Below are 23,469 nucleotides of genomic sequence, written 5' to 3' on the forward strand. Positions count from 1 at the left end.
ATATCACCCCTCTGAATTTTGTTATTGTTTTAATGACAGATACCATGTTTCACATGTTTTGATGATAAATTTGAAGATCTGTAGCTCAAATTTTTATCAAAATAGGAACTTACCCATTATATCTCGTTTCGGAAACAAACATAATTGCTCATAACGGCCACATCTGGAAAAGTGAGATATTTCAAACTCTCCGTCTGGTGGGAGCGGCTGACATGTAAAGGGAGTACGATCATGGAATAAGTATATAGAGCACGTAGTGCGATGGAATTGAAACTCCGTTCGTCGACGTGAGGCCAGGCGATCGTCACGCTTGCAACATGTGGCCGTAGATGGCAGCAGCATTTTTCTTTAATTAGCATATTCGTGACGTCATGTAAAACTAAGTCTCCACAGCACTACGCATATTTTTTTACGTAGATTTTAGTACTATCGTGGTGGCAGCAGCATTTTTCTTTACTTTTCCAAAATGGCCCCGCCCGGGAGACGCCATTGGACGCCATGTTAGTGCAGGGTAATACACAGGGAAAGCCGACGCTGTCGCCACCTTTTTGTATTGCGCTAGCATATGAGTTGCAACGGCCTGGTACGATCAAGTGTTAAAATAGCCACCATTGACTGGCTGCTTGACAGTGTCTCTGCTGAAATCGGCATCGTACTTTCAGTAGGTTAACGCCAGAAATTGCTAATTTTGGAGGTTTTCTTGTCGCTTCGATTGGATTATTAATATATTAGGTAAGTTACCGTTCCACTACAGTATCCTAGTTGTCGCATTTGTCGGAAGAGATGTGAGAAAGTGGCAAACTTGGCTGGAATTTGTCGGTAATATTTTGTTTGTTACACGGCGGGGTATTTGTATGTTTGTGTGTCCGTATGGGCATAGAGCTACATGCATTGATGCATCAGCCAGCGCCCATCTAGAAACACGCACGCTGCCCTCAAAATATTCCCCACGCCTCGCCCTTTTTCATCATTATAAAAAGCCTATATCAAAATGCCTGGGAATCCTCATATTTGGCACATGTGTGGTACAGTATGGTTTATTACTATTAGGCATGATAGTTTATTGTTTGGTATGGTAGTCTAACTACTTTGGTGCAGTGTTAAACTTAAGTTATCAATTTGATTTTGAGATCACAGACACAAAATGCTACACAGCCTGATGGATATATCATGTCGTAGCATGCTGGCATGCTTTTCCAGAGCTTTGATCATGTTGAGAGGACCTCGCAGACCAAGAGATCAGCTGTTGTTCAGGAATCGGGGTACAATCCCATGATCATATTCATATGCCTGTTTGCTATGCTCCAATAGCATGAATAGTGGCAATATATTTAGTTTCGCAATATATTGGATTATTGACTAATTTTACAACTTTCATGTTGATCAAGCGTTTTTACAAGAAATCTACATTATTTTTATCAACACAAAATGGGGCGATCAATCTTTTCTTTTTTAGACCATTCGAGCTCCCGTCCAAGCTATCATCATGGCTATATTATATAAGCAGAAGAGATTGTAAAGCAAGGTTGAAATTACTACATTGTAGCCTAGAGGCTTACGCATCATACACTGGAACATGGAAACATTCAAACATTACAACTAGCGCACGAGATCAAATTAATGATGCTTAATCGTTATTCTTAATATATCAATATACAGGGGAAAGAAGAATTACGCATCGCACACTAGCACAATTAAACATGAATTTACAAATGGAAACATAACATGCATAGGCAGATAGATACACCAGAGAAAAAACTCCGGACATACAAAAGTTAACCATTCCCTGCCAGACCTGCATTCTAGTAATAGCTAGAATAGATGCAAACATACCTTTCAGTTTCACTCAATTTGAACAAGCTTTATTTTGTTCCAAAATTCATGTTTTTATCACTCTTTTGACGTAAAAGAGCTGGATGCAAAACTGGTCATGCAAGCTCCGAAACTTTCTCGTAGCACAAATGCTATTGCTAATAAAAGTGGGGAAAGATTATATAACTCCTCCTTCACTATTTCGGTAAATCAGCGTCAAATTAAAAAATTCTACATAAAGTTATGTCTTTTTGTGACTTGTGCTTTAGAACTGTGTCTTCAGGAACAATTACTGTATTGCTCGAGAAGTCTAGCCAAGAATTTGCTCACCGTCAGTCACCAAATAGCTTCACATTCTAGGCTAGAGAACATTGCATTCAAAATCTAGTCAGATTCGCTGAAGCATGACACCGTACTGTACAGCAATGGAAGTTCAGAAGTAAACACGACAGGCGATTGCATCAAAAATGTTGCCAAGTAAAATTACACTTCAGCAAAATTTTAGACTGTCCAAATTAGGCAAATCATGCTCAAAAGATACAGTTGACTCATCAAAATAATTTCAACATTAAAACACCCAGAATAAATAACCTCCGTGCAAAAATTACACCGCTGTCCGATCGAAAAACCATAGCAAAGCAGCATCGAATGCGTAACTATCGTGGTGCAAATTCAAGCTCGAGTTCTCAAGTAATTGATGTAGGGAATAATCTGTGTCCATGCTAACACATAACCGACGGGTCATTCGAGGCATTTCAAGCAACTTTTTCGGGACTAGAGTCTAGACCTGTTCATGTTTACATGGTGTCACACCTCACTGATTCTGACGCGATTTCAACTTTATAATTTTATTAATCTTTTGTACATTGTATAATTTTTAAATGTTTTGGTTCAATCTGAAGTTGGCTGGTACTGAGTGGCGTAAATATGTGTGATTATCGAGGATTATCTGTCACCAACTCATGCATTGCAATATTTGTGAAAATTACAGGTTCTGTGTGGGTGCAAACTATTGAAATTTATTGTACCATAAAATTTAAGTCTTATTCAGTGAAATATTTTCAAAATATTGATCATGTATTGATTGCAATCTATGGAAACACACAATGAAAATGTTATTTTTGAGGAATATAACTTCATAAATTTGCTTTATAGTTGAGCTACAATGTATATCATATTTGGCAACTGTTCTTCCCCATCAGGGCCATGGTACTAAACCGTACTTTTAATACAAACGACCTATTCGGAGAACAACACCATACATTTTTATGCATTAATGACCTTGCTTTGTACCAGCGTTCATATCTGTATAAAATTATAAACAAGTCAAAATAATTATGGGCATTCTGAAAATTTAAGTCAAACCACTCCCACAAAATCTGTGAATGTGCCAATGTGATAGGCCTACCGTACTCACACTGTAAATGTTTTTCAATACATGAATAATAATTAATATATGCGCATCAATAAACCATTAAAATGCTTTTCCCAGGTTACAGAATTTTGGTGAGAAACTGAGCCAGATATAGGGTTGCTACGACTCGGACCAACAGCTAATTATTTTGCCCTAATTAGGCCTAGTAATATTGATATTGATAAATTCATTACACAGGTTAGAGTGTTTATGAAATGACTACTAGGTCGTACTATCAATGACTGCTAATTAGAATAGATTATAAGATGTTTGTATGGTTATTGATGATATTTCCTGTTGGCAGTTAATTATGCTTTAATTGAAAACCATCTATCTAGCTCCATTAATTAATGTCCTGGTGTTGCATTATGCAATCTTAATTTAATAGCTTGTCTCAAAGCCCTTCCAAAGTTGAAATGCGGAATACAGGTTTTTTGTAATTGTTTTTTTTTTAATTACTAAAAACATTTTATCAAAATGTAGGAGGGTTGACAAAAATTCACTGGGGAATATGCATTATATAGGTTCACTGTGTTCAAGATGAAGAATTGTATTGAGCGTCTGACTATGTCATATATGTTTTCATTATATAATAGCTTTTTGGGCTACAGCCTACATTAAATCTCCAATTGAGCCACATACCGGTAGTTTTCTTTGAGGGGCTTCTTTCTATTCAAAATCACCCCCGAAGTTAAATTTTCTATGGCTTTTTTGGGAGCAAATCCCCTGGAGCAAATTGCCCTTTTATTTGCCCTCATCTATTGTGAGCCATTGCATGCATGTCTATAATGGGCATTATACAGGTACATAATCCATATAAATTATTATTTATTTTTACTTCAGTTTTTTTACAGTTTTATTGTTTTAAATGGTTTCTGATCTAAATTGATATACACAGCCCTTTTAGAAACTGCCACAGGCCACATTAATTGGCTTGATGTACTAATGGCTAGAAGCCCTGCTGTACATCTTGTCAGAATTGGGTTTGATGCCTACCACACATCCTCACCTGCCATTTGACCTATTATGACTCTGTAGATAGACTCATTTGATGTGCACATTAGTTAAACATACATGTATTAAAACATGTGATTGGTCATGGTGTTTTTGTTACAGCACGCAACATTTCTGAACTAATTTCCAAAGACTTTCTGATCAGCTACCGTACTGAAAAGGTCTGTGTTAAAAAACTTTGTCTGCCTCCAGAGATGTATGCATACTTGTGATGTAGTTGCAGTTTGCATTAAATAGTCAAAAAATATTGGGTGTAAATAATATGAAAATGTTTCGCCTGCAACTTTTAATCCTGGAAATACTGTCAGAGAGAAGCTCTTAAAAGCAGAATAAATTGTTCATACATGTAAGAATTAGGATGAGCCGCTTTTGGTGTAGATCAAAGGTGGATCATCATCAATTTTGTTGCAGTTCTTATATTGAATCAGGCAAAACCCCTAGGTCCTGCTTATTTTGGACTCTAGCCCATGGATTTGGCATGGTTAAACTTACACATAACAATACACATCTAGGCCTTGTAGATGAATGTCAGTTGTCACCATTATTTACAAACTGGTCAGTAAAGTTCAATGAGCTTGTTTATACTGAACACCTTGCATTTCCATGCTTTTATTCCCCAAATTTTAAATCCATCTCGCTGTCAACTGGGTCGCTTCTGCTACACACACTGCAAATACAGGGTAACAATGCACTAATTTGCATAATGCATATTTAGTGGGGTGGGCAGAAGTGCAGAAAATATATTTTCTGTGAATTTCAAGGTAAAATTTTGATTTCAACTTAAGTAACTTCTGGTGTCCCCCACAAAAACGTCATACATGTACTACAGTAGGAATTCCAATTGAATGAACGCAGTTTCAACAGCTGTACTCATCATGACCCAACTGCGATCAGATATCGCAGATTTCAAAATTCAATGCAAACGCACGGCCTTGGATACAATACTAACCAATCACAAGTGCGTTGGCATGGTTGGATTCACTTCCGCGTCACTAACACACAGCCGCACATGCTGGCGTACATTGGGCATTATACGCAAAAAAAGACACACTCTGTCAGGGTGCAATCATTCAATTGGAAATCCTAAGTATTTCTACTGCGAACATTACCAACTTATTGCTTATTCAAAAGGCGCTTGAAGATGAGGTTCACTTGTATCACTCCGCAAGTCCGCATTCACCTTTACCCGATCTGTTTCTACTGGGCCGCATATTCCTCGCATTACCCCAAATTAACGTTTTCAACTATTTACTCAATTAGAAACATGCTGACTGAATATGGTATTCTAATTTTAAGCTGGTGTATTATGTCAACAAGTAAAACCTCCAGTTATTCTACAAGGATTATTAAACTTGCCAAAATGTTTGCAGGAACTCTTGACAGTAATGCCCTGTATGCAGTTAGTATTGGCTGCAAGACTAATTCAATGTAGAAAATATAGTAAAGTGGCTGATTCTTGTAGCATTTAATGAAAGCAAACATTATTGAGACAAACTTGACATAATTATGAGAGTATTTCAATGTAGGCACTAGGCAGAGTATTTATTTTGCCATGTCAAAATGGAGTGTTGGACCAAAAACTAAATGGAGCATGGAAAGTAAACATTGAGTAAAAGTTTAGTTTTTTCATATTTGCCTTTATATTTGACTATTAGGAAGACACAAATAATGGCCGAGTTACTAATTCTGTTATAAACTGCAATATCATTACCGCTACTTACTGGGTTGTTAGCACCTTATGATGTTAAAGTTAATGGTAATTGGTAATGGTGTGTTTCCTTATTGGATAATTAGGTCATTAAACCATGAGAGATTGCTGTTTACAACTGCTCTCATCACTGGGTTTGATAGACCTACTTGTTTAAAGCTTTATAAATCGTGGATTTGATAGTTGATTGTTCAACTTTGTAGGATCCAGTAGTTTGCTTCCACATCAGGTAAGTACAGATGTTGAAATGTGTCTCTGTGTTGTGTTTTCAAATTTCAATGTATCAGTAAAATGTCAGCTGAGTTAATTACAACCAATACAAAGTAAGTGGAGGATCAGTCTTGGGCGTAACTAAACATGTAGATCATCACATCGCTGTGTAACAGACTTACGTAGGCTGTCTTTGGTTTTCAGTTTTGGCAAGTACAGATGGTTGTCTTGTCATGTTGTGCAAGGAATAGTTCAATGTAAATATATGCCATTTTTGTATCTAGATAAAACATTTCGAGCACCAAAATCTATGTAAATAAATGGCATACATGTCCAATTCAACCATCAACAGTAATATCAAATGTTGTGCTCTCCTGATCTGATTTCCATTGTGTGTGTGAACAAATAAATTAGGTATCATCAGACTGCTTTCACAAACTGCCATAAATGATATTCCTCTTGAAAGTGAAATTTGAATGTTAGTTGCATTAGACCATAGCCTGTCTTCAGAGTCTATGATTGTCACCAACATTTGGGACTGTAGTCCTCAGTGAATTTACTGTGATTGGGAGCCTGACAACTCTAATGGAGCAATACAACTCATGTTTTCAGGGTTATTAGGAGTTAAGAAAACCTAATAATGATAATATTGGATGGCTTATTTCGCATGATACCATAACATATCGGATTCGTCATATAAATATCGAACTCGCCGTTGGCTCGTCCGATATTTTTATGACTCATCCGATATGTTATGGTATCATGCTCAGCCATCCAATATTATATCAAAATTTGGAAACATAGAAAGCAGAGAATGAGGAAAATTGGACCATGCCCCTTTATTTTATAGAAAATAATCTTTGCACCAGTTTTGACATTAGGCCTTGCTATAATAAGTATTATAACATTTGTTATGTTAAAATAATTTTGAGATTAATGTATTTATTAGAACTTAGAAGGGAATTAAAATAAACATTGGTTAAAATTGTGTCTTTGAAGCTGAGAAATGCCTACTGTATTATCTCACTGTACCTTTGCCAGCCAAGTGTTGAGTAAGTTAAATACTGCAATGGTTGTGTCAGTTTGCTCCAGGGTGTGATCAAATCAATAGTGAACAAGGCTCTCCTTTCACTTTGCACTTTCCCAGGCTCCCAGATTTTGGGAGATTTAATCAAAATGAGGGGAAAATGTCTACAATCATGAAGTTATTTTGAGGTCAAGTGTATTTGTAGACCTGGAATAATAATAGTAATTCCTCCATTTGAAAGGCAGTAAATGTAGCATGATGATATTAGAGACATGCTAGGCCTACAAATCTATACTAGTCCTTTTTCAAAAATTTCTCACAATTTTTGGGGACACAAGCCACAAGACTACTCGCGATTTACGGGGACACGAACCGCAGTCACAAACCGCGATGCCCCACTAATAGCGAGCATAGGGAGCTATGGTTTACAAGATCGTGTGGTTCCCAGTAGTTTATCTCCTAATGGGTAATATTATATAGGTACCGTATACGGTCTGCAGAATGTTCGGTCATTTCCATTTATTTGTTTAAAATGCTTTGTCCACCAAAGTATTCTTGGTCCAACTACATGTATATGATTGGTGTTGTTGCCATGGTTATGAGTTGGGTAACAGGTGTCTTTTCAAAGCTGGTCATGGGATTGGAATTCAGCAGATTGCCTAGTGCACAGTCTCATACTTGTTTGGAGTGGACTCTGAATGTCAGGTGTTGAAAATAAAGTGTGGAAAAAGTTGAGATTATTCAGGGAGTCTAAGGTCATACACACATTTTGTGCACATTTTGTTGTTTATATGAAATTCTACATTATTGACTTGATGTTATGATTATAATGTTGAATCTATATTCCCTGCAATAATTTCTCTTTTAAGGCCACTAACAGTCAATTTTGAGTTTCTCGTCACATAATTTCTGAAAACAAGTGAGGTAACTTTTTCGTTATTCATTATTTTTCTGCCTTACATTATATGACCAACACGCATTGGCCAGCGAAACCGTGCCTATACTATAGGCCTATATCACTTAGGTCAATTGCGTCATCACACCATGTGGGATGCACGCACGAACAGTGCATCAAGTAGTATTTTGTAGTACCTGGGCGTGTTAGGGTTAATTAAGCCTATATTTTCAGTTTCGATAGTGGTCAACTAACCCTAACGACCCAGGGGCTTTTTGGCGACGGAAAGGGAAAGAAGGAAGGAATAAAGAGAGAAAAGAAGGAAAGAAGTTGTTTGCTCTCGGTGGGATTCAAACCCGAGACCCCTCGCATGCTAAGCACAATGTCGGCGAGACTTTGCCACAGGTCTTGTTGGCCAGCGAAACCATGCCTAAATATCACTTGGGGGCAAGTTAGGGCGATTGCGTCATCACACCACTTGGGATGCACGCACGAACAGCGCATATATATCAAGTAGTAGTTTGTAGTACCTGGGCGTGTTAGGGTTAAAGGGTTTGTGATCCAAATTTGCTTACTGGATAGATGGACCTAATGTGTTGTGACATTGTATCAAACAATTCTGAAACCTCAAAATCAATTTCAACCATTGTTTGTATTCAGGAACAGTTCGGAATATCACTAAATTATTAGTATAAATGTAGTACTGTGGTGTAGCACAGAACTATGAATTTAATTTTTACAGGTACTTTTATTTTTTAAAGGAAACCGTAAAAAGATAATAGCATGAATAGATTTAATTTGCAGTGGACAATAAAATATCAAGGTCCACTGATTTATGCTGATTGTCAGCTATTGTTTGTTGTTTCCTAATAATACAACCAAAGCTTTGACTTCTAGACCTAAATTACCTGGGATAAAATCAGGAAATTGTGAAGAGTCCAAAGGTTTGATTATTTCAGTCACTTACATGGTTGACCTATTTTACAGATTTTCTGGAATCTCTTTTCCTGGCAATGGACATATTATGAATCTCTTACATGCATTCCAAAAAGTGATTACACCTTTATTATGATATTAATAACTTAATAATCTGATTGATTGGTTTTTACTTAGAGGTTAATAACTGCGCATCGGTATATATGTCAGGCATTGTGAAAAATCTAAACATTGTGCCTAAGCCCTTTGGAACCAAAGAATATCCTTGGGATATTCCTTGGTTCCAAAGGCACAATGTTTAGATTTTTCACAATGACCGACATATTACAGATGCAAAGTTATTAACCTCATTCATAACTGTCACTTTGATCTCTTCACTTTACAAAATATCACACAATTTTCCTCAAAAATAAAAAATTGTGTTTTACAAAATAAATATGATTGATTGGATCGCATACATGTACATGTAGGCCTATGTATCACATATATTAATGAGGTTATGAATAGAGTCCAAAGTTTTCCGTTTTATGGAATACAAAAAAAATCACGGAATCAGAGGTACAACACGAAAAATGACGGGAATGGTTTGAAAACAATTTATGCGAAATGTGATTTTTGTTTCATTCCTGACTTGGTATTTTAAACTATTTTTATTGGGTTTTTTAGAAAAATAAATCTGATTTTCGCCGAATTATTCAGGGAAAAAAAAATCTGCATAAATTTCTTTTTTTCATGAGCGTGATGTTACAAATGCGGACATGCAAGCTTTGAGACAAACTTTTTTGTTCGGCCTTAGATAATTTTGAATTATTATTGTATGCGTTGGTTATTTTTAGTGGATTTGTTTACGATTTGTTGTGTGGTACTGGTACCTACATGTATTACAGTATTTAAGGCAGCTGTGTACTCTCAGACATGCATGTAGTAAAAGTGCCATAACTTTGTAATTATTCACGCAAGACATATAAAAGTATACATTTTTATAAAGGCAATACATCAATGAATCTTAATATAAATACAGATTTGGTGTAAAAACAACAATTATGAAGAAAATCACAAAAAAGTGAGTTTTTGGCAATTTTTGTTCGGTACATCATAACAAAAAAACACTCTTTCCAAAAATTTTTGTTTTGTTTTTTTCTTAATCTTGAGACACCATTCCAAAAACGGTTTTTTTAGTTTTTTGATATTGGCCTTATTTTTTGAGATATTGACCATATAAGGCATCAAAATGAACTTTTTAAATTCACAAACGCCTATTTGCACAAAATGATGCCTAAAATCGGAAATAGACCAAAATAAAAAAAAAAATGAGAAAACCGTTTCTTAAGTCGATCATGCTTTTTATGATGAGCATAATTGCTTACCTACAGATGCTGTATTTATTGAGTTATCGTGTACCTAAATCGTCATTTTACCGAGAAAATGAACATTGAAATAGAGGCCGTTGAAGTTTAAAGTGGTCACATTTTGCACTTTGATCGAAGCTCACAGGAGAATGCGGCAGTTTTCGTTTTTCTACCTTACATTACGTGAACATCGGGTAAACCAACAGCCCCATGAGAAGTTTAGGCGAAATCTATTCATATCTTGATGTTTAAATCGGGGAAAGAACTTGAAAAAATCACATTTTATCAGCTAAAAACGGAGCCATTTGACCGCCAGGTTTGTATGAAATCAGTGCTTCCGTGGTGCTCCATAAGATGCGCCGCGCATGCAGATAAGCGGTGCGTTTGCGTAGCGTATCTGTGCGTTAACAAATTGCGCGTCTACAAACGCGATGCGTTGCGCCAGCGTATACCCCGATGGTACAATAAAGATTTTCTTTCCTTTTACATTGCGGAAGCAAGTGAAATATTGAAATAAAATCCATAAAATAGAGCAGTTGGAGTTAACAAATCTGGATTTTCTTTCCTTGTATTTATAAAAAACATAACTAAGTAAATACATTTCAAAAAAGTTCAATTTTGCGAAAGAAACAATGTCTAGAGTATACAGCCGCGTTAAATGTACCTGGTTCTGACTGACCTTGCAATTGAATACCATGACCTATTTTTCTTCAAATAGAAGTTTGTGCTTTCATGTGATCCGCCTTGTAGAAGGCGCCATAGTGCAAGCAGCTTTGCTCTCAGCAATATTGTAAAGCACAATATAATTTGGGGCACAAGATTTTCAGGATTTGGAGAGAACCATCATTTTTGCAACATGTAATTTTTGCAAAATTCATATTTTCTTAGAGTTATAAAGGCCTACAGAAAAATTCAATATTTGCGAGCCTGAAAATTTCACGAATCCATGTCACTTGCAAAATATGCAAAATTTTCATGCACACGAACATTTCATGCTCAGCAGTATTCATTTGGATGCAAATAATACTTGGGTTGGAAAGTGTAATACAATATTAATGCAATTGTAACATTACGTTTTTTTACATTGGTGTCTGTCTGTGAACTGGGTAATTATCAGCGTTCGAAATTTTGGTTGTCCGGTTGCCCGGGACAACTAAAAAAGTCGCCGGACAACCAAAAATATTGATTCGGTTGTCCGCCGGACAACCATAAATCTAGCCAAAAGTCACATTTGTAGGCCTACGGACAACCAAAAACTTAGACGGACAACCAGAAATTGTAATCTGGTTGTCCGTGGGACAACCATTTATTTTTCCCAAATTCGAACACTGGTAATTATTATTTATGTTTTGGTTTTGATCCAGATTGGTAACCAAACAGAAGGCCAAATGTTATAGCGTTTTAGGTGGTCCTATAAATGTATGAGATCAGATGTACTAGGGCCCCCGGGCTAGGGCCTACGTACAGGCCTCATGGCTGCTGAGAGCCAGGGCCTGGGGTATAATGAATACAGGAGCGAAGGACGGTGTTCAATTTTATGGAAAAAAATCTGGCCATCCACAGGATTACTTTTTAGTACCATACCATAAAATCTGGTCATCCACCAAAATTTTTGGTTATTTGTAGGCCTATAGGACCTATAATGTATGTATCTTGGTGAAAATTACAACTTTGCATATATTAAAAACACAAACAATTAAAAAAAATCAACCATGAATGATCCTAGCATTTACATGTAGCTCTAGGTCCAGGAACACTCCATTAAAACTTAAAAAATAAATAACTTCAAATTAAAAAAAAAGTAGGCCCTACAAAATATTGATCACTTTTACTTACATTTTTAAATCATGCATCTTGTAAAAATCAAATGTTTTCATTTTTGTTTAAAAAAAATAACAATCTGAATAAAATGATATATTCAAAACAGAATGGCAAATGCCTGGTATGACAATGAGCTGTCCAGGTCAAAAGGGCATCCAGGGCAGCACCAAGTAGGGAGAGCTCTACAAGAATGATGATAAAATAAAAGGTTAGGCCATGAAATATAGTCATTACTGATGAGGAGGAGGAGGTGGATGATATCTGGATGATGATGGGAAATGTCATCTGATCAGTCATGGATGTTATGGTCCAGTTGGTAGGACTACATCATTTGGGGTCTGTGTTAGGAATGTGATAACAGCAGGCACAGCAGAATTTAGTCTGTGTGTGCATACATGTAGACATCTTTATGCAGCCGTCAAAGGGAGTCTTGAACCTACCCTCCTCAAGGGGTTCACCTTGATTCACCCTTCAAAAATTATTTTTAGGCAAAGATTCACCTTCTGTCCAAAAATATTAGTTCAAGATTCACCACAAGAAAAAGATTATTAGGTCAAGATTCACCTGATCTGTGAATGCTGGTTTTATGTAAAAGCATACATAACATTCCACACGAGGGTAAAGATTAGTCAAAGATTCACTTTTGCAATCATATGTTTGGTTGAAGATTCACAGCATCTGAAAACTCATTGGGTCAAGATTCACCCTATGGTTTTGTCCAGTAAGTTAAAGATTAGACGCATTTTCACCAATGACATGGTGAAGTCTTGAGGAGGGTAGGGTCAAGATTCCCTTTGACGGCTACATTACAGTCTATGGACTGTGTGAACATTTGTTATGAAGCCATATAATTGGCCATATGTGTGACTACTTCAGTGACATTTGATGCCATGTTGGATCTAATCAGAAGTAAACATCAGAGATAGAATTGGGTGACCCTATCAGGTCAGAGCATAGCATGGGAAATTGGTTTAAGTACATGACACAAAGTTAATGCTTCATATGCCTGAGAATTTAGGCATTTGAAGTAAAAAATAAAACATGTTAATGTTTATCGTCCAGGTTTTGGAAAAATAGGAGGAAGAGGGCTTTTTATTTTTTATTGAAAAAATGCTCTAAATTGCCCTATTTAGATGCTTTTTATCCTTTTTATAGCATAAAGATTAGAAGCTGAAAAACATGAAGCGGCTCTTTTTATTTTGCTGTTTTGAGATGTCAACCCCTCTGGTCATCACAAAACACCAAATTGTAAAGGCTTATAGAAGTTGCAACTTCTCTAGTATCTTTACAAAAAGTTATGACAGAAAGATCAATTGCAAAATAAAAATAAAAATGCAAAATCTTCAAAAAAGGAAGCGGAAGGAGACGAAAAACATGTTCTTTTATTTACTTGGCCTTATTAAGACAGCAAGTTCTGTCTGTATTGTTGATGTTTCAGGACATGTCAGATTATTGCTCGTTCAATAATATAAATTTGATTTCTCCAAACTTGAGTCTTGTTAATGAGTAGGGCCTGCATGTCATAGATTTGAATAATTTGATGTCAAAGGTAATGGGATCATAAGAAAGTAGAAAAAATATTGAAGTAATTCTAAGGGGGCACTTTGTGATCCACAGCCTCATCCTTCCAACTTACTCCAAAAAATGGATTTTTATGCCATCAGAAACTTAGGATTGCATTAAATGTTTGCATTAAACTTTCTTGTAGATTCGGCCATTTGACAAAGATATTGGACGTGGGGGTGGTGTAATACATAAATAAGCGTAATTTGCAAATTCTATGATCAAATCAACTGAAAGTTTAGAAATGGGCATTTTTTTTGTTATCCAGTATTGAACCGAAAAGGCATGCTAAAGTCACAAAATACCCAGGCTTTGTAAAACGAGAGTGAGAGAAATTTGTATACTTATAGTATACACAGTATTTTTAAATGTTGCTTGAAGTTGATGGAAATTTTGTTAAAGCTCAGGTCAGTTTTTCTAGATACAGTATGTGATATGTCAAGTGCTACATTATAGCACAATTTCCATGTAGGCCTACACATGGAATAGCCATTTTGGATCTGAGGAATGTTGGGTAATACCGTAATAATAATTATTCAATGATTCTGAATGCGAAGTTGATGAGTCACAAACGGGTTCTGGCAACAACAATCTAATTGCCCGAGGCAGGTCTGGAATAGGAGAGACTAAATACTAGTACATCCAGAGATTCTTCTCAATCATCTATTTGTACAGCAAAATTTGGTAAGCAAATTGATCAAGAAAAGTACTGAAACCATTTTGATAAATGCAGATAAATTTGCTTTTACATGGCTGATACAATGCAGATTGAATTAACACCAGTTGATCAGGAGATGTAAAAATATGCGACACGTATGTCAAGAGGTTCAGTGATGGAAAAAATAAAAAGCAGTGACAAAAATGACTCATCCCTTTCCAGCGTGTATGCATGCATGCAGCTGTTTGTACAGAACACAAACCTAAATTGTATTTATGCGGCATGCATCGGATTGCGTCTGTCTGTAGGTTTGACTGTCCACCGGCTAGACAGTGTAGGATATATATGTTTGTTGTATTTGTATGCAAGTTTATTTACTGTATAGGTATATATGGTAGTAAAAGGAAATACTTTTCATCAAAGACAGGATCATTAAGTTAGGCGTGCAGCCTAACTTATTTCTTTCTTGCCATTTCTTTGTTTCTTCTTCTTCTTCTTTCTCACAATTTGCTACTTCTTCAACATCCTTGATCGGATTTCGACCAAACTCAGTCACAAGCAGTATTGGGTAGCTGGCTACAAAGGTTATGGATTTGTTTAACGTCAGAGGTCATCCAGGGGTCAAAATAGGTCATTTAAACCGAAAATACTCCGATTGAGCTGAAATGTAAATGCAATGACCCTTATGACATTCTAAACATTTAAAAAATATTTTTAGATTCATTTAAGGTCATTAAGGGGTCATAAAGGTGTCAAAGGTCAAGTTGTCCAAAATGCTCCAATTGAGCTGAAATTTATATGCAACGATCCTTATGACATTCTATACATCTTGGAAAATATTTTAAAATTCATTTAAGGTCGTTAAGGGGCAATAAAGGGGTCAAAGGTCAAGTTTTCAAAATGCTTTAATTGAGCTGAAATTTAAATGCAATGATCCTTATGACATTCTTAACATGTTTTAAAATTAATTTAAGGTCATTAAGGGGGTCATACAGAGGTCAAAGGTCAAGATTTCAAAATGCCAGCTTTCCACGATCAAGGTAAGCCCTATATTAAAACAGGATTGGTCAGCCACCGCAGAAAACATCGAACCCTCAACCAGCTTTGAGAGAAAGGAGATCTGTCGGATACGACGGCTCACACCATCATCATCATCATCATATTAAAACGATAATTAATGAAACAGTCTTATTAAAATTAATACTATCCAGCACAGTATTGCTGCTTGATCAGATCGTCACAGTCATCCGCCTAACTTACCTCGTGCCCTTGCAAAGGGCACAGTTGCTCTAGTTCTATGTTGTATTCTTGATGATACAATTTGCATCTTTTTACATCAATGGGACAGACGTTTCGCCTCTAGATATTGTGACGGAGCTACTGTTAATGCAAGTTCTGTAATAATACTGCATCCTTTTGAATTCTTGTCCATCATAGAACAGGTATAATTCTTGTAATATGACTATTGGAAGGGAGGGGTGATTAGTAGCAACTGTGTGCCAAGTCTCTGATTGAAGGAAATATTTGATGTAATATATTTGGTGTAGAAAATGTGTGCCCCCCCCCCTCCCCTTAATGGGAGCTGTCCTGGAGTACTGGGGAAAGTATACTCTGGAGTGTGTATGATGTCACACCTGTAATTGATGGCATTGACATTGCAGCTGTAAGCATTATTACAGACGTGTATAACAATTGATGGTCAAATTGCCTAAGTGATGGAACATCAATAGCCAGTGAGGATCAGTTTCACAATGCAATGGTGTACCAGCACTATGAATGTGGCAGCAAAAACATCTTGCGAGTTGTAGCTACAATATGCCAATTTTCCTGCTCGCCATGCTTGCATTAATTTAGGCCCTATGTATTACACCATTTATATTAATATTTCGTGATCCACAGCCTCATTGTTGGCACGCCCTCAATCATATATATTGCGAATAAAGTTGAGAACCCAGGGCGCTACTAGTAAGTCGCAAGTAAGGACATCAATGCAGTTACTGTTGTGTTTACGGGCAGCATGGCAATTGAACTGTTACTATCAGCATGGTCTAGGGCCTAACAGCATTGTCCTTGGTTGTATCTATTTCAGTGGGCAATGTCAAATGTTGCATAAAGTCCGGTTCTTAGTTTACTCCACATCGCAGCGCGATGCGATGCTATAAAAACTGAAATCTGAGCCAGGTTTTTACGAGCTCGGCGGTTAAAATTCTCATCGCACTGTGGAAAATTTGGGTCCGCGATGGAGTTGGACTTTGTTCAACTTTATAAAAGGAGATGCACACCCCACATGTGCTTTTAAAACATCGCAACATCACGCGATGAAATAAAAATGTACATTTTAATTTCATCGCACAATGCTGCAATGTTTTAAAAGGATCGCATCGCGCTGCGATGTGGAGTAAGAATCGGACTTAATAAGGCTGTCGATTTCTGTTAAATGCTCTAAACATTTAAACTATCCTCCGAGGATCAATATTATTAAACCTAAATGTTATTATACTTATTCTAGGGCTGCTATACACAAACATTTTACGTTATTTGCTGTGCAAATCACATATTTTGGCTCTTAAAAAAAATTGAACTATTATTTTTGTGTGTGTGTGATTTTTATTATTTTTTCCAAAGAATTGGAGAGTCCCTGACCTAGAGCCAAGTGCTGCAATCATTTGTGGTTGATTTTAAAAAAATTAAAATTTTGTGACTGTTTAAAACATTTAATAATGACAACCTTATTGCAACAGAGCTGGATGGCTATTGATTTGGCATAATTATACCATCTTCAACGCTCAAAATTATGTCTGTCGCAATATGATTGACCAATTTATTATTAGTTTTGATATGCCATATTCATGATCTTCTAGACATCAATTTCATGGTTATAACAAGGAAGGTATGGTTGTGTGGCCGGACTAGCAGCTAGCATCTTATTTGCAAGGTGGAGTCATCCAAGCAGATGATCCACACTTGATACCATGGTGAGCAAGGGATTAATTAAAGGGCAGTTAACGATGCATACCTGATATCATACCAGATGAGTTCTATATGAATAGTACCAATTGCCTGAACTTCCCTGAAGGAAAAACATTGACAATTTATTTAAGCTGACATCTGTGTGTGCATAGGAATCATGGGGATGAAATAAATATTTGCATTTCTTGAGATGCACTTGAGAAATTTCATTTATCTAGCCAGACTGCAAAATGACAGGCTTGTTGTACAACCACTACCATTACATTATAAGACAGCACAGCATCAGGATTAATATTGCTATTTGTGAGAAAAAAATTCCAAAGCTTGTTATTTAGTATATGGGAAAATTAATATCGTATTCAGCTAAAAATAATCTATGCACCCTCTAGCTAGTAAGAGTGGTTCGTGTGTGCATTGATATTACCATGATACCATATTGAAAAGCACATTTCCCAGTTTTGTCAAATTGAATTTTTGTTCTTACAAAGTTAAGCTGTAGTATTGTGCTGGTGTCACACACCACATAATGCTACATAACTAAAAAATTTAAGACACTTTATATTATTTCAAAATTGCCATTTGCAGACCAAAAAATTATATCTTACATGTATATCTGGGAGCATGAAGTGCTGAATGAACATTTCTGTATAATGTGCAAAGACACATTGTACAAATGTGTACATGGCTGGCCCCATGATTAACTTGCTAGTTCATGTTTTTATTTTGCCTGAATTTGAATCAGATTCACGTTTATACTGATTTTTGTCTCGCCTGATAAGGCAGGAGACTATCACTTTTCCGTATGTACAGGGTGTCCCAGAAAAAATTACAGAGTGAATAAAATTGAGTGTAAGTCGAGAAATAGACATCAGAATTAAACACTTTAAAATGTGGCGCATAGCCTATTTTATTGTGCATCACATACGAAAATTTTATTTGATTCGGTTGACTGGTTGCGAAGAAATTAACGATTACATAATGCGCGCATCAATGCAGTTCATTCCAAGTTTGATCAACAGGCGCTTTTTCATATTCGCTCACCGCTTCCTAAAGTTTGTGTACCACATTAAATTTAGTCCACATTATCTATTTTATAATCCGACGGTGTTATGTTTTCCATGCTTCACTGAAGATAAATAACAGTTTGTCCGAGAAAACTTCGATTTCTGCAATTGGAAGCTTTCCATCTTCAATTCTTTATGTTGTGCAAATATGTTATATTTTTAACTTTTCAAAGAACATTTGAGCCAAGAATGACAATGATCAACTGCTTACAGTTTTACGTGTGATTTTTGATACTATACAACATTAATGTTTTGCATTACAATTTCTTGGAAATGTTCCAAAATCATTAATGTGTGTGAGAAATTTTGTAAGCCAGCTGGAATTCTTTTTACAATAATTCTTTATGCAACATTTATATCAACATTAACGAAAAAAAGATATTTACAAGTACCGACCATCATGTTACATGCACGCTTTCATTTTCAATATCGTGCAGGTTTTCAAATTTGAACAAAACCTAATCAGATGTTTTGAAAGAAACAGATTGTTTAAAAAGAACGAAAAGGATTTCATCGAACAAAATATGAAGCCCAAATGACAGTGTTAACCACTAGTGCGCATGGTGTTGAATGGTCTTTCTTTCAAACTTGGAATGAAGTGAATATATATATAAATATTAATGGAGGTATACGTTATGTATTCGCTCATATCTTCGCAATCAGTCAACCGATTCCAGTAAAATTAGCGTATAAGATGAGCTACACGCTGATGTTTAGAGTTTTGGATTTTGATGTCTATTTCTCGACTTACGTCCAAATTCATTCGCACGGTAATTTTTTCTGGGACACCCTGTGTGTGGGGCGTGTGTGTGTATGTGACAAATTTGGTTAAAGTTTTGGTTAAAGTTTGCTTTCCGCCTATTTTCTCGGAGACTAGGAGTCGCACGTTCCTCAAACTTGGTGGGTGGGTGCATCTTGACCCGAGACAGAACCAGTTTGTATTGGTTAGTGAGTCGAGGTCACAGGTCATCTAGGGGTCATCTGAGGTCAAATTAGTAAAAACTGTCGTATGGCCATGAAACTTGGTGGGTGCAGTCAATATTTAAAGCCAAATTTTTGGAAGGTCATTTCGAGGTCACCAGAGGTCATCTGAGGTCAAATTAGTAAAAACTGTCGGATGGGCATGAAACTTGGTGGGTACAGTCAACATTAAAAGCCAAATTTTTGGAAGGTCATTTCGAGGTCACCAGGGGTCATCTGAGGTCAAATGAGTAAAAACTGTCGGATGGGCATGAAACTTGTTGGGTACAGTCAACATTTAAAGCCAAATTTTTGGAAGGTCATTTCGAGGTCAAATGAGTAAAAACAGTTGTATGGGCATGAAACTTGGTAGGGACAGTCAACATTTAAAGCCAAATTTGTGGAAGGTCATTTCGAGGTCACCAGGGGTCATTTGAGGTCAAATTAGTAAAAAGAGTCGGATGGGCATGAAACTTGGTGGGTGCAGTCAACATTTTAAGTCAAATTTTTGGAAGGTCATTTCGAGGTCACCAGGGGTCATCTGAGGTAAAATTAGTAACAACTGTTGGATGGGCATGAAACTTGGTGGGTGCAATCAACATTTGAAGCCAAATTTTTGGAAGGTCGTTTTGGGGTCACCAGGGGTCATCTGAGGTCAAATTAGTAAAAACTGTTGTATGGGCATGAAACTTGGTGGGTACAGTCAACATTTAGAGCCACATTTTTGGAAGGTCATTTCGGGGTCACTAGGGGTCATCTGAGGTCATATTAGTAAAATCTGTCGTGTGGGCATGAAACTTGGTGCATACAGTCAACATTTAAAACCAAATTTTCTGAAGGTCATTTTGAGGCCACCAGGAGTCATCTGAGGTCAAATTAGTAAAAACTGTTGCATGGGCATGACACTTCGTGGGTACAGTCACCATCAGCCAGATAATCGTGCCCAGCCGATAACCGCCAAATTCATTTACCTCTACCAAAAGTAATCGCAAAAGCAGGCGGTCGCAAAAGCAGGCGAGACTCGTGGTTCGAGAACCGCCTTGTTATGATTGCATTTCTTCTTCGTTTTCCTTGTCCCCCTTTTCACGATACCTTTTCTCATACCTGCTGTTTTTTCTGTGACCCTGAGAATTTGCATTTGAAATCAGATGGAATTTATATGCTAGCTTCCTAGTTATTAGTTTGAATTAAGAATCAAATATTTTTCAACAGATTAGCAAAGACTGCCTCATTTGGGTTATTCTGGTTAAAAATCCATACACCCCCTATGGAAGACAATGACCTTAATCTTCCACATAGGGAGTGTGAATTTCAAATGGGGCTACCTGATTTGGGTGACTCCATTTGAAATCTACACTTCCTGTGTAAGGTCATGTCTTGGATTGCCTGAATTATAATTGTGTGCTCATCCATTTTGGTTTCATTGGTAAAATTACATAATTAGCTGACCAGCCAATTCTGCTTGTGGGTATCAAGTGGTCAATAATTTTAGATGACAAACTATTCCATTGCTGAACACAGTGAACACAGCGTTGATAGAAAAAAGTGCATTCATGCTAATTATGCATGTATGATGACTTGGCTCTGTATCTATGCACATTTCATCTGTGTGTCATTCTTCTTTTTTTTTTCAAATTTTGATGGTCATAATTAAAATGTTCTTTTGAATTTGAAGATTACAAGCTGTTACACAAATGTACAAACTGATAAGTGTGTAATTCATCGGACCACCATGTGCAAATTGTTTTAAGGCTGGTTGATATCTCATAATATGCAGTTTCTTTGATCAGATTTGTTAGACGTAAACTTTCAATTTCTCAGCGTCCATTCTTTTCTTACCAGGTGCATTAGGTAAGCTTAAGGTTTTATTTCTGACATCCAGACAGGAACTATCATGTCATAGATGCACAGGCACGCAAAAACAAGAACCCTAAATACTCACTGGAACAGATGTACTTGGTTTCTGTTGGAATGCTGTGTTTGTTTACCCTGTAAATAAAACAACGCTTTTAGTAATCATGACATCCATGGCAATTTGCTCTTGAAATTTAAAAACAGTAAGGAGTATGGATCCAAGTTTGTAGAAGGTGTGACTGTGTGAAACTTTAAAAAAAAAACCCACTAAATATCAACTTCTTGGTAGAGTAGTAGTATGTTGGGCTTATGATGCAATATCCAAATAACAATTATCCATTTTCTTTGTTTATGTTTGTTGATGCCAACAGAATCCAAGCAGTAAGTCTCCAAAATGGCGGATAACGTTGAGGCCGAGCAGAAGGAAAGATACATTGACACAGTCAACCCAGACGATCCGGAATATGAGAAGGATTTAAGACGACCAGCAAATATCAAGGCAGACATGAAAGACATGGAAAGATCTAAAAGAGTCTCTTTGATTCTTAACAGTCAAGCTTTCCGTGAGGAGTTGGAAGCTATTATTGAAACACAATTAAAGGTAAGAGTATGTCACTGCAGGTGCAACTTTGATATTGACATGATAAATTTCACCAAGGAACTTCAAGGAGAGAATATTTTGTTGTAAATCCACACTGCGCCATATACATTGTGTAAGGCATGCAGCCATTTTGTTGACTTCTTTTACTTGTTTATGGTACAAACTGTCATACCTTGCTTGCTTTCAAAGCATCCATCATATTGTTTTGGCAAACCTACCATAGGAAAGGGAAAAAAATTGAATTGTGCTGAAAGATGTCAACCTATTGCAAGTCTTTGTATGCGGTATTAGAATATGGCCCTCCATGTTTGAGGGTCCATGAAAAATAATGGAAATAGTTCATAATGAGTGATTATAATCATGTCATTTCAGTTGGATAGTAGTGACTAAGATAATCCTTTGTTTCAGCTAGAAAGTGATTGTTGGGATGCTGATGCCTATGATGAGCAGTTGGATTTAATGCACTTGGTCAAGTGTTAAGGAAAATTGTATCAGTGTCTGCAGATAAAACATGAGAGGAAATTTGGCAAACTCAAGACTGTCATTATATTATTTGGTGTCAGAATTAATATGGTTGAGTATCTTCAATATGAGGTTATGAATTGTGCCCAGCTCACTGAGCTCGGTATATTTCATAATCCATTAATAAATTGACTGATGTTGAGTGCAGGTACATGTACATCACTTTTCTTGCCATTCCTGTATTATACAATTGACATTTCCTTACACTCATCAATGTGAGGATTGAGCTTCGTTTGTCCGCGGAATATACATACACGTCAAGGGATCTTCTTGACTTAAAAGGCAAACAAATATACTGTACTATGTAGTCTTGAAATTTTTTGAGTTTTAGGGTCTTGCTATTAAAATTGGCACTTAGTGTCTTGTTGTAAACTGTGAAAATTTAAACGAAGCATGGCAGAAAAGTCCTAAACAACACCTTTTATGTTGCTTAATTGTGCACCCCTTTCGTGGCATGATGAAAATGTTTAATTACAGGGAATGCAGTATTCGTTTTGTGTGTTACGCTCATGCACGAACACATGAATGGCACTTATGCTAATTTATTCTATGTTGCCTAGAGGTACTTGTGTTGAATCTGTAAAAGAAGTGGCAATTCTAAAGTGATGAATAGCGCAATAATTCTATTTTTAAGTTCCTGTTCGTTACCTCATCTTGTCTGGTCAGAATTCAAATTCTCAATCATAGAAAAGTTTATTTTAACTAATGTCACTTAGTACGAAATTAAAAGCAACCACTAAAGGTCATGTTTATTTAGGAAATATATATAAACAAGTTGCTATGTCTATCTTGAGTAGATAGTACATTGTATGTATCTTAGGAGATGCTTTGGCAGATTGCTACATTGAGCCACGCCCTTTTCAGTACAGGTCTATTTTGTTTTTTGTAGCCCTACTTATAGAAAAGCAAACATGTGTAAACAAGCAATATTTAGTGACCTTTGCATCTAGAACCAAACTGCAAAATGGGGAATTTATCAATTTACCCTGCAGGTGATGAGCACTTATTTCCTTTGGTAATAGTTTAGTACAGGCACATGAGAAATAACTACATAGGTCAGGTGCAGGATGACAAGTAGACAGAATAAATTT

General features: G+C 36.5%; 1 protein-coding gene across 1 annotated transcript in view; it reads left to right on the forward strand.

The window, feature by feature from the left end:
• Window positions 1-598: 598 nt before the first annotated feature.
• The window catches only part of LOC140158651 (gamma-adducin-like), a 92,267-nt gene continuing 69,396 nt past the window's right edge, over window positions 599-23,469 (forward strand). Inside the window, 2 exon segments of the mRNA XM_072181823.1 lie at window positions 599-732; window positions 21,627-21,856. Coding sequence (XP_072037924.1) covers window positions 21,650-21,856 — 207 coding nt within the window. The 5' untranslated portion in view covers window positions 599-732; window positions 21,627-21,649.

Source organism: Amphiura filiformis, chromosome 1 (genome assembly GCF_039555335.1).
Source record: "Amphiura filiformis chromosome 1, Afil_fr2py, whole genome shotgun sequence".
NCBI classification, from domain to species: Eukaryota; Metazoa; Echinodermata; class Ophiuroidea; order Amphilepidida; family Amphiuridae; genus Amphiura; species Amphiura filiformis.